The following is an 11,966-nucleotide window of genomic DNA, read 5'->3' as shown; positions in this document are numbered from 1 at the left end:
AAGTTGAGTCCAGGTTCATGCATTTCCTGTCATATCTTGCATTTTGCATCCCGCATCGCATTCCGCATAGCATATCATCATTGCATCATATTGCTTGATCCTTGCACGTGGTTTATTGTATCCTTATTACTTGTTTGTCTTGTTTGGGTAGAGCCGGGAGACGAGTTCGCTAACGAGGAGCCGTTGAGTTTGATTTCGAGGATCCAGTCAACTCTGACAACTGTGCAGGCAAGATGATCATACCCTCGAAATCACTACTATCTTTGCTATGCTAGTTTGCTCCCTCTTTTACTATGCCATTGCTACGATGCCTACCATTTTCTTTCAAGCCTCCCAAATTTCCATGTCAAACCTCTAACCCATCATGTCCTAGCAAACCGTTGATTGGCTATGTTACCGCTTTGCTCAGCCCCTCTTATAGTGTTGCTAGTTGCAGGTGAAGATTGAAGGCCGTTCCTTGTTGGAATCTTTATTTACTTGTTGGGATATTATTATATTGCTATGTTATCTTAATGCATCTATATACTTGGTAAAGGGTGGAAGGCTCGGCCTCTCGCCTAGTGTTTTGTTCCACTCTTGCCGCCCTAGTTTCCGTCATATCGGTGTTATGTTCCCGGATTTTGCGTTCCTTACGCGGTTGGGTTATAATGGGAACCCCTTGATAGTTCGCCTTGATTAAAGCTTTTCCAGCAATACCCAACATTGGTTTTATCATTTGCCACCTAGCCTTTTCTTTCCATTGGGTTCTGCAGACTCAAGGGTCATCATTATTTTAACCCTCCCGGGCCAGTACTCCTCTGAGTGTTGGTCCAACCTGTCAACTACCGGTGGCCACCAGGGACAACTCTGGGCTGGCCTACCCGTACCTAGGACAATCTGAGTGTTCCCTGAGAAAGAGATATGTGCAGCTCCTATCGGGATTTGTCGGCACATTCGGGCGGTGTTGCTGGTCTTGTTTTAACCTATCGAAGTGTCTTGAATTATCGAGATACCGAGTCTGATCGGAACGTCTTGGGAGGAGGTCTATTCCTTCGTTGACCGTGAGAGCTTGTCATGGGCTAAGTTGGGACTCCCCTACAGGGATTGAACTTTCGAAAGCCATGCCCGCGGTTATGGGCAGATGGGAATTTTTAATGTCCGGTTGTAAATAACTTGAACCTTAACTTAATTAAAATGAATCAACTGAGTGTGTTACCGTGATGGCCTCTTCTCGGCGGAGTCTGGGAAGTGGACACGGTGTTGGGGTAATGTTCGCGCAGGTTGTCCTCTAGTTTCTCGCTCGTGCTTTGCCTCCTCTTCTCGCTCTCTTTTGCGAATAAGTTAGCCACCATATATGCTAGTCGCTTGCTGCAACTCCACATAATTTTACCTTGCCATACCTATAAGCTTAAATAGTCTTGATCGCGAGGGTGCGAGATTGCTGAGTCCCTGTGGCTCACAGATTACTATTACCCCAGATGCAGGGCCTGATGATTCTGCTCCAGGAGACGCGTATGAGCTCAAGTGGGAGTTCGACGAAGACTCTCAACGTTACTATGTTTCTTTTCCCGATGATCAGTAGTGGTGCCCAGTTGGGGGTGATTGGGACCGTGTCGCTTGTTGGGTTATCTTTTATTTTGGCGTCGTAGTCGGGCCATGAGTGTTTGGATGATGTAATGTTATTTATGTACTTGATTGACGTGGCGAGTGTAAGCCAACTATTGTTATCTCCCCTTTATTATGTATATTACATGTGATGTTGTGAAGATTGTCTAACTTGCGACATATGCCTTCAATGCGATTATGTCTCTAAGTCGTGCCTCGACACGTGGGAGATATAGTCGCATCGAGGGTGTTACACGGAACCACTCCCACCTTACCGCGGGGCCACAGTAACCGCGCCACCAACAAGCGCCGCCACACCACGAAGCCACAGTCTGTGATGCCAACAAGTGCAGCACCCACAAATACGACATGAAAATCACTCGCACAAAATGATATTCCCTAGTTTCTTAGCACCCGTGGTAACCCAAAGCTTAACCTCTTCTAAGATGATGTTGATGGGGATCGGCGGTGGCGCACTTTTGTGGCGGAACACCTAAGCATTTCTCTCATTCCAAATAGTCTAGGAGACAAGCATGGTGAGGGAAGCCATTGCATGCCGATTGAGATAATAGTTCTCGGTTCTCTTTTCCCACCACTCGTTGACGGGTTCGTCAAGGTGCCACTCGGAGGTGTTCATGTGTGCGAGTCTAACCTTCTCGATAGTTGATCTCCAAAGCCTAAGCGTGTACCAACACTTGAAGAATAGGTGTGCACCCGTTTCTTGTTTCCTTTTGCAAAGCGGACAAAGGCCACAATCTTGCAAAGCCAACCAAGCAAAAAGAACTTAACCTTGGGAGGTGCCCAAGCCTTTCAAATCATCCGGTCCATGGGGGGAGAGAGTGAATCCGAGGAATTGAGCCTTATACGTTGTGGCCGCCTTGTAGTTCCCATTGTTCGTGTGCTTTCAAACACTATTATCTTTGGTTTGTTCATCAAGGTGAAAGTCATGCACAAGCATCCAAAGAGTGAACTTGCAACAATAGGTTCTAGGTTCAAAGTCTAACTATCTCTATTCAGTCTTTCGATGAACTGTCATTCCAGAAGAATATACGTACGTTGGCATAAATTCAGTCGCACATCACATAGGGAGGCAAAAGACACAAATCTGACCTCAGGGTGAATTCACAAACTAAACAGTTTTTGAAAGTATTTCACCCAACTGATCCCTAATGTGCAGCGACTAACAGCAAGGCGCTGCACTCAGCGTCTAACACTTAGGCGCCACACATGTGTAGTGCCCGACAGCTAGGCACTGCACTACACTGTGCAACACCAAGCTGTAAGGAGTTGCACAGTAGAGTGCAGGAACAGTGCCTTACTGTCGAACGCTGCATAAAAGGGTCAGTGGTGTGAATCTTTTTTAAAAACAGTTTAGTTCGTGAAATACTTTCGCTCTGGGGTCAAATTTATCAATTTTGCCATGTATTGAGGTAATCTAGCAGCTGGAACATCAATCGCGAGTTCAAAATTCGGGGACTGGCTGGACCAAAACTTAAATGCCTGGAAGCGCAGGTGGTTCCTAAATGTGGACATATGCTTATGCAGACTGAATTATTTGTGTATGCCTGTTTGATCGATGGACCCGCGCCGGACAGGCCCTTAAATCCATTCCATCGGGTAGCTGATTCATTGCGCGACACCATCATCGATCTTGGATCATACCACTATATTATTGGTGGGAGGTGTTCAATACTAGTCAACATGCATTCTCCAGAAAGCACGACTAATCTTCATGAAATAGCAGATCTCGAGCACGAGCAAATCACAGGCTGAAATCTGCCTCTGTCGTTCAGTATGCAACCTTCTATACTTGCAAGTTGAATCCAGAATCAGCTTTTTTTGACGTTGCTTTAAAATAATAATCGGAATCAGCTTTGGTGGCAAGGAGATTCCTGTCCAAACATAGGCTATCCAGGTCGTAGTGGATTAGGAAAATAGTTCCATCCATGATGACCATGATGAGCGCCCCTGTTCATATCGCCAGTTGGGCGCCGCTGGTAGTATTAAGCTAACCATGGCGTGGATCGGCATGATTAGCTGAGCTGTACCGAAAGCAAACCGCGCCGGCCCACGTACGGCGGATGCTAACGAATCAGTCGGCGAATCTGACAAAAACCAAGCGTCAAATCAGGCGCGATCTGGAGGCCGATGAGAGACCACACTAGACGCGCGGACGTGACAAGAGTTTTACATTTAGAAGCCTGTCTGCCCTGCCTCTGCCTTTGCCTGGTGTGCAGTACACTGCTGTGGCCCAAGAAGTTACACCCATGCATGCACAAGCATAGAGACCTCCCTGCAGTGCACTACATCACTGCCCTCAGATTCAATTACCATGAAAGCAACCACTGAGAACTGAGAGACAGTCAGAGAGAAAGGGAGTGATGAAGGTTGAGTGGGAGACTGAAACACTTCCTGCCTCAATGCTGGGATCTACTCCTGGCTTGGCTAGCTCCAAGAGTCAAGGCCACACAGTATGCCAGCGATAGCTCGTGGTGACTACAGGCATTCTGCTAGAGCTAGCAATAGTTACTCACACAAGAGAAGAACTAGGTTAGCTAGGACATATGATATGCAACGCATCCACGCGTACACCAAGACTAAAAGAAGGACCTTTGTGATTTGCGCGTGCGTGACTATCATGGTACTGCTGAGTTATTGATGGCCTGATGCACGCACAGGGATTAAACTGTGCAGCAACTGCTTAACACACATGGAGAAGACAGCAACGCCATCACACCCCACTGGACCCTTGCCGGCCGGCCCCAAGGAATTTAAGGCTACGTGGCCGCCGACGCCGGCCGGCCGAACGTCGTGGTCGCCGCGGTCGTCAAGTGGCATGCAGCTAGCTAGCTACCTGGCTTACTGGCTTAGCTAGCCGTAACCATCCAGTTACCGGTCGCGCGAGCGCTAGCTTTTCGCTGCACTGTCCGTCTAGGTCGATCGAGAGCACGGGAGATCGGGATCTCCGTCGTCGTCGGGCGAGATGTTGTCTGAAGAGTGAAGAGTATACATCTCAGGGTGATGTTTACGCACGTATACGTACGTACGTACGTGCGTACTCCTAGCGAATACTGATCCTCGGTAGTACTTCTTCATTCATTTTTGTAAGTCATTTCAGACAACTGAAAATAAACTGTTTTGCACATTGTTTGAAGAGTCTCTTGTCTGAAATGTCTTAAAGGCGTAAAAATGAACATCGGTAGTAGCTTGTTGCGTACGAGCAGTGTTATACTACAGCGGTGCACGCGCGCGCGTACGTACGTGCGTACGAGCTAGAGTTCAGAGATCTCAAGCAACGTACAGCTAGCACACACAGTCGTACGAATAGTATCGCAGTTATATAGCGTGCTCTTGTGTCACATCTGCACTGCAGCGACGTCGACCGGGAGACCGGTCGATGGATGCAACAAGCTATGAAGTCTGAGGATTCTGGCAACCGGGGAGCAACGCAGCCGTATGTGTGTATGCATGAGCACGACTAGCTGAAATGAGAACAGTCTTCAGAGAGTGATAGGTAGTAAGAAACTAAACCTAAATATTAGTTTTTGGAAGAAAAAAAATCTATCGATCCAGAGAAGAAAAGTACCAGTGTGTCTATTGTGCATATATAACGGCTGCGTATACATGAATGATTGGTTAATCCATATAAAGAGAAGGGGTTGCAGAAAGAGAGAGAAAGGGGCTCTGTCGTGTTGATCGGGTTTTAGTGCCCGGGCTGTGGTCGCTGTTTCGTGATGTGATCCACGGTGCTTTATTATTCAAAGCCAAATCTAGAGTGGATTCGTTCGGGTAGGACAGTGCCTGTCGCTGGGCCCACCCACGCACACCCTCTCGGATGAACGAATCACCGTGCTCGAGCTCTTCCACAAACCACTCGACCCTATCACCTTGCCTTGCCACCCTTATCCGACTCTGCTTCTCTTTCTTTTTTTAATTAGAGTGATTTTTATCCCTTAGGCCTTAGCTAGCTAGTCGCTGCTTCTTCTTTAGTCTTTGCTTAACTAATAATGATATAAATAATCTTGGGTCTTAGTAGTAATATACGTTGTAATTAAGCACAAGATTAGTATGTCAAAAATCTAGGAGTATTAACTATACTCTCCAAACAAAACAGGTCTTGGCCCCACTTTATAGATAAAACACAAACTAAAATACACAGCCGGTTGATACAAGATAGCGAGGAAGCTCTCTTACGAAGCAGATCCTACGCTAACCTGACAACATAAACGCACGCGAATGCGCTACTGAGAGATAACACAGGTCGGCCAGAACACACTGCGACGACATGTCCTAGGACAACTAAGCTCCATGACAACGCCCTCATGAGGGCATACTATGCGAAGAATCACCGTTGTCGAGTCGAAGATGGACAAAGGTCGTCACCCGAAACCCTAGCACTAAGAGAAGAACCACAACGGTGTCCTCAATAGGAGAGCGGCACCAACGGGCGCTGCAGCCGTCGGTGGCAAAGCGCGGAGCAAGCGGCAGCTCACCCTTGCCACCATGAGGCACCTAAGATAGCCACACCAAGTCCCAGTCATCAGATCCAGATCTAGGCATCACTGTTGTCAAGGACAACGACCGAGCCAGAGCCACCCAACACTACACCGTTCACCGACTACACGACCAAGAAGCATCAGTCCCTGGGTCTGGGTCCACATCTCCACCCCGACACCACTAAATATCACCATACCCGCACACAGGCCTCCACATGAAGAATGGAGGGCACTCCTTCCACTCCTAGCCAAGCATCAGTCCCTAGGTCTGGGTCCATATCTCCACCGTAAAAGGCGTTGATGCCTGCGTCCCACCCAGCCCTACTGGATCGAGGGGGACACGGTCCCGAGACTGCTGGCGGCCACCTTCAAGAAGGCCCTAGCCAAAGCCCTCTAACCATGCCACGACAAGCTCCTATGACGCCAAGACATGGCTATTGGCGCCGAATCGACCGACGGCGTAGCAGTGTCACGACGACCCCCACCACACCATGAAGAGAGCTCACGGTCGCAACTTGGACCGACCCACCCTCACCTAGCTAGGGCGACAACCCCGATCCGCCTTGGGCGTAGATCTGGCCTGTCCGAGCACAAAGCCTAGATCAAAGTCACCACCGCCACGCGTGCGGCCGGCACCACCGGTACTTGCCCAGTCCTGTGCGCCACCGACTCTAACCCAGGAGAAGGGAAGACGCCACCTCCACCCTGCGCCCCGTGTAGGGTCTCGTTGCCGCACTGCCGTAGCCGTCTCCGGTGCTCTAACTCACGTCAGCATCCCAAGGCCTGACCACAGGCTAAAGAACCACCGCCACCGTCAGCTGTCGCAAGGGGGGGGGGGGGTGGGGGGGGCAACAGCTCCTGACCCTTGTCTCCATAGCCCCCGCCGCCTGTCAACCGGATCTAGCCGCCGCACGCCTAAGCACACGCCCGTCACCCTGCAGCCTGCACTGTATGTCACTACTGCACCAAAACACCGTTGTGCCACAGTGCCCAACACCCATGTCACACCCTGCACCACAACACCGCTGTGCCGCAGTGCCCAACACCCATGTCACACCCTGCCATGGAGAAGCCGCCCGCATCGCCCCCCGCCCTCAGCCCACCCACGCGTGAGTGGAAGCCAAGGCCTCACCGCCGTCGGTGTTGGTCGGGCTTTGCCCGACCACGCCCCTCGGGCCGCGGTGAGGGAGGAGGAGGAAGAATGACATCGGAAATATGGGGGTGCCCTCCCTGTCGCCTCGCAGGAGTGACGCGGGAGGGGAAGTTATTTTTTTCTGTCTCAGCATTTCGTATATATTAACTACTGAAACAGGATTTCCGCGGTTCAGCATTATACTTGCCCATTCTGTTTTGGTGGAATAGGTACATATAAATAAATATTATCATGTATATTTGTATGTCATGTGACACGTGACGTTAGGTATCATGCTGCTTTTCTCTAATTTGGGCGTATGTAAGCGGTACGTATGCTCTCCAGCTTACATGTACATCTGTACGCACAACGTGATAAAATATAGCCGACCACTGCACATGCATGACAGCAACCCTTTTTGGCCAAGACACAACTTTTATGTAAAAAATATTTTGTTCGCTCGAGACACAAGTATTTAAATAAAGATGAGCTTGTAACATGTAAGCAACTGACCTCAAATGAGAACCACTTCATTTAGTAGTCAACTATAATAGTTAACCCATATGATCAAATTTATGCCATTGATTAGCCTTACAATTTTCGCTAATATCATGCATCTTGTCTCATGACATGACGGCGGCGAGTATAGTTTGTGACCAAACCCCAGAGACCGATCCAGAGTAAGCAACAACTTGAGACTGAAAACATGGCAGTAAAAACGAGAAAGGCTTTCATTTTTTTCTTCCTTGAAGAAATTTCACGTACAGCTCGCAGGTTATTACACGTACGTGCATGCAGCGGTCACTGCGTGCGGCATCTCTGCTACGTAATACATACACATATGTGGTACATCTGCTACTAATCAGAAGAAGCTTTCTTAATTAACCAAACACCCAATGCCTGGTTGCCGACTTGCTTCTCGCTACATCATCACACTGCATTACATATTACACGGTGAAAGAGAGAGCACGGAGATGGAGAGAAAAACAAATGTTGGAGCAAGAAAAAAAAGACACTTCATTCATTCCCTCTGGTTCGTAATCTGCCTAGCTAAGCTAGCTAGTCAGTGTCTCTTGGAGAGGCATGCAGCATGCAGCAGCTTTGCTTGGCTTCTCAGCTGCTGACCTCCTCCTGCATATCCGAGGAGCTGCCGCCGCTTGTGACGCAGCTGGAAGACGACGACGACGGCGATGGCGGCATCGTGCGGCGCGCGTCGGTGCCGTGGATGCCCGGCGTCTGTATGTTGGACGACGACGGCGACCTGTCCCTTTGAAAGATCCGGCACACTACCCACTCTTCAGTTCCAGCCCCAGCCAAGCAGCAACCCTGCAAGTTGCGATGATCGTCTTAATTAAGCACACCTTTTCCATTCCAGCAACAACAATTGATGGCAGATATGCAATGCAAGCATGCAGCACAAGGAAAAAAAAAAGAATCCGATGCAAAATGAAAATAACGTAGTAAATGACAATACTACTACTCGTGTACTAGACTGGTTTACAATTTTTTTTTAAAAAAAAAATCGACGCTTTTACTAAAAGAACTAGTGCGTGTTTCGTTTTCTAGGATTGGAGGAACATTAGAGATTTAGGGTCTTTACCTTTCATGGCAATATTGGATTAACAACGTTTTGCGAGTAAAAAACAGAAGGAATAATACTTCTAACCTGGTACTATAATTTTCTGGTTAAAAGTATCACTTCTACTAGTTCTCAATCCAAACAATAGCACCATATTCCTTTCCTATGGTTCGCTTTTGCCTCCATTTCAAAAAAAAAAAGATATCAGGAATCCTAACTAGCTAGGCACTCACTGACAGCAGCCTATCTTGAACGGAATCCTAATCCAACGAACTAACGGAATCCAGTTACATCGGCGATCCAACATTCCAACACTGGAATCAAAGGAGATTGCCACAGAACACCACGAATTAATCCTATATATCCACACTATTCCTGCAACCAAACGCTACGTTGATTTTGAATGGATTGACGACCCTAGCTCACTGTTGAGGTACGACTTGCGAACGAACAGCAAGTGCAATTCGCGTCCTCGCACACTTTTCAGCTAGAAGCCAATCTCTCATTCCATTAGCAAACAGGGTTTTCATTCATGTAGATGAGCATCGACAGCAGGGCACACTGTGCAGACCAAGCGAGGAGAAGATGCAACAGTTCTTTGACGAAACATCTCTTGCAACAGTAGTAGTGGCCATGGAATTGTTGTGCGCAGTTGGACCGTCGATAACTAGCTAGCCCCCTCTTTTCTCCTTTCCGGATACAAGGAAGATGCACGCCACATATAAATGCTTCTCTATCTAGCAAAGCTTTCACTATCAGTCACCGGTAAATTACTACTCAACTAACTCAGCGGCCGGTGATGGTGTATATGTAAATACGGTCGTCGAGCAACTAACTTCTTGTTGAGGGCTAGGCTACGTGTATTACTAGCAGGTTTAGCTAATTAATCCCAACAATAAGATCTAATCAACGGATTCTCAACAGGCCGGGCCAGAGCTAGCATCCAGGACAGCGTTAAGTACAACCAACCACCTCTCCGTATCAGCATAAATTGCAACGGCGACCACTACCATCCCAGGCAATTTAATTACAACAGGATCGATCCGTCCATCCATCCATTGGTCAGGTCAAATAATTGGCAGTTTTGCAAGTTGTCACAGTTTGATGAACTCTCTTGCTTGCAGGTATATGCATCTAGCTAGCGGAGAAGCCTATGTACTCGTCCTATATATGTAGCCACTTACCTACTCTATGTAACTAGCTTAACACTGTTAGTTACTCCCTCGGTCACATAATATAAGAGCGTTTGTGATACTATACTAGTGTGAAAAACGTTCTTATATTGTGAGACGGAGGAAGTATTAATCTCAGCAAGAGTGGTTATGTCATCTGTGAAGTTTATGTATGCCTCATGGTTAAGCTGGTTAATTAGGTTACGCTAATTCTGACATCATGGTCGACGCCGTATATGTGAGTTAAGTAGTTGGTAACTGTCGATACAATCAAAGTTAAGCTGAAAAGACAGCTCCGTGCCAAGGTTGAACATGTGCGCATGATCCGGCCTGCTAGCTAGTTAACTAGCTAGGTAAAAAAAAACCCCGGAAAAAAACACGTCTGAAACGCAGGAATTATACAGTAGATTTGTGAGAACTCCAGCAAAACTGTTCAATTCGACACGTCAGCAATCTGAAAAAACTGACCTAATCTAAGCAAAACCTGAGGCATGGATACAAACAGTGAAAGCCTAAACATAAAATTATATATAGCATGCAACTTCAATTATCAGTACTTGCTTAACTGTACTCTATCAGTTTATGCTTTGCAACTGATGGAGCTGTCATCCAATTCCAAAGCTAAGGATTGGAGACTGGAGTAGCACTACTAACACACAGGTGCAGCAGTGCAGACGTGCAGTTGAACAAGTACAAGAACGTTATTCGGAAGGAGAAAAAACTATACTGACACAGTACATGCAGTAAGAACAAATTAATGGCAATCGATTAAATCAAGTTGCATCTAATAATTCAGCAATCAAGGAGGATTAGTTAGTGCTCACATTCTTGTGGTGATGCGGCAGAGCGAGGCGGTACTCGTGCATGACCCAGCCGGTCTGCGCCGGCGCCGGCGGCGCCTTGGAGCCCTTGCCCTTGGCACGTCGGGGGACGAAAACCATGGACTTCTTGACGCCGACGAGGTGGCTCCGGCCGCACCGGGACACCACCACCGGCCTCTCCCTCGCGCTCGCGGGCTTCCAGCACCCGCTCGCCGTCGTGGTCCTGCCACCCCTCTTGGCGCCGGCGGCCGGCCGGACCGCAAAGTAGTACTTCTCCCCCTCTCTCGCGCCTGGAAACGAGTCAAACGGCAGCTTTTAGCATATATGTAACACGTCGTATGGCCAGCAGTGTCGTCGTCGGCGGCGGCCGTGTTTTTGGCTTTGTGCTGCGTGCGTGGCGTACCGGGGATGTCCCAGGGGTCGAGGCTGTAGAGGTTCTGGACGTCGGGGATGACAGCAGCTGGGAGCGGGAGGGCGAGGGCCTTTCGGCGGAGGTACTGCACAACCAGCTCCTCGTCTGTAGGGCGGAAGCGGAACCCGGGCGGCAGCTGCCTGAGCACCTCCTGGCCGCCCTGCCTCACCATCACCGGCGTCCTCTCCATGGCTAGCTGCCGCTGACCACCTGGCAACAGCTCGTAATAGCACGCACGCACAAACTAGCTCAGCTCAGTGGCTCGAGCACGTACGTACGAACTAATAGCCGCACTAGCTAGGTAGCTTGTAGTTCACAGGGGACGTCCTTGCACGGCAGTGGCAAAGGCAGCAGGGCAGGTCGCAGCTTCCTATCTCACTTTGCAAGTGCAAAGTGGCGCCCATGAGCCGTGCATTTGCTTGGAATGTTCATGGCGACTTGCAGAGAGGGACAGAGAGAGGGAGAGGGTGTAGACTAGGGAGAGAGAGATGGGAGGGGGAGTGGGGAAAAGGGCGCGGTGTGTTTATATATAGGAGATCGGCTGCGGGAGGCGTGAAGTTTACTCCATCGTCGCCGTCGTCTGCGGCTCGCCTGCTGGCGGACGTGTGGCCGAGCTCGGTGCCTTCTCCGATTTGACAAGCGCGCCGGTTTATTGCCCGGCTGGCCCCTGGCTTTCGATTAATTCCTTCTGGAAATTCTCCAGCAAGTTACAGTGCCTGCGCCCCTGTTACGCGGCAACGCAAGCAACGAGGTTAACTGGCCGCTTCAGA

The 11,966-nt window shown here is 48.9% G+C and overlaps 1 protein-coding gene across 1 annotated transcript; it reads right to left on the bottom strand.

The window, feature by feature from the left end:
- Positions 1-7,925: 7,925 nt before the first annotated feature.
- On the bottom strand, positions 7,926-11,710 carry LOC125525300 (NAC domain-containing protein 83). Its single transcript, XM_048690300.2, has 3 exons — positions 11,188-11,710; positions 10,788-11,074; positions 7,926-8,538 (listed from the first exon to the last, which is right to left on the bottom strand). Exons 1-3 carry the CDS (start codon positions 11,384-11,386, stop codon positions 8,326-8,328), a joined length of 699 nt encoding a protein of 232 aa, XP_048546257.1. The 5' UTR covers positions 11,387-11,710; the 3' UTR covers positions 7,926-8,325.
- Between the last annotated feature and the right edge of the window lie 256 nt (positions 11,711-11,966).

Source organism: Triticum urartu, chromosome 7A (genome assembly GCF_056163025.1).
Source record: "Triticum urartu cultivar PI428250 chromosome 7A, HENAU_Tu73, whole genome shotgun sequence".
Lineage (NCBI taxonomy): Eukaryota > Viridiplantae > Streptophyta > Magnoliopsida > Poales > Poaceae > Triticum > Triticum urartu.
Note: the sequence above shows the minus strand (reverse complement) of the source record. Positions and strands in the feature narration are given on the sequence as shown.

What these genes read in the sequence shown, in the direction of transcription:
- LOC125525300 (XM_048690300.2), bottom strand. Translation starts at nt 11,386, where the DNA reads ATGGAGAGGACGCCGGTGATGGTGAGGCAGGGCGGCCAGGAGGTGCTC. An exon ending in CGACCCCTGGGACATCCCCG is followed by an intron (nt 11,075 to 11,187) that starts GTACGCCACGCA and finishes ACTCGTTTCCAG; the next exon opens with GCGCGAGAGAGGGGGAGAAG. An exon ending in TGCCGCATCACCACAAGAAT is followed by an intron (nt 8,539 to 10,787) that starts GTGAGCACTAAC and finishes CGCAACTTGCAG; the next exon opens with GGTTGCTGCTTGGCTGGGGC.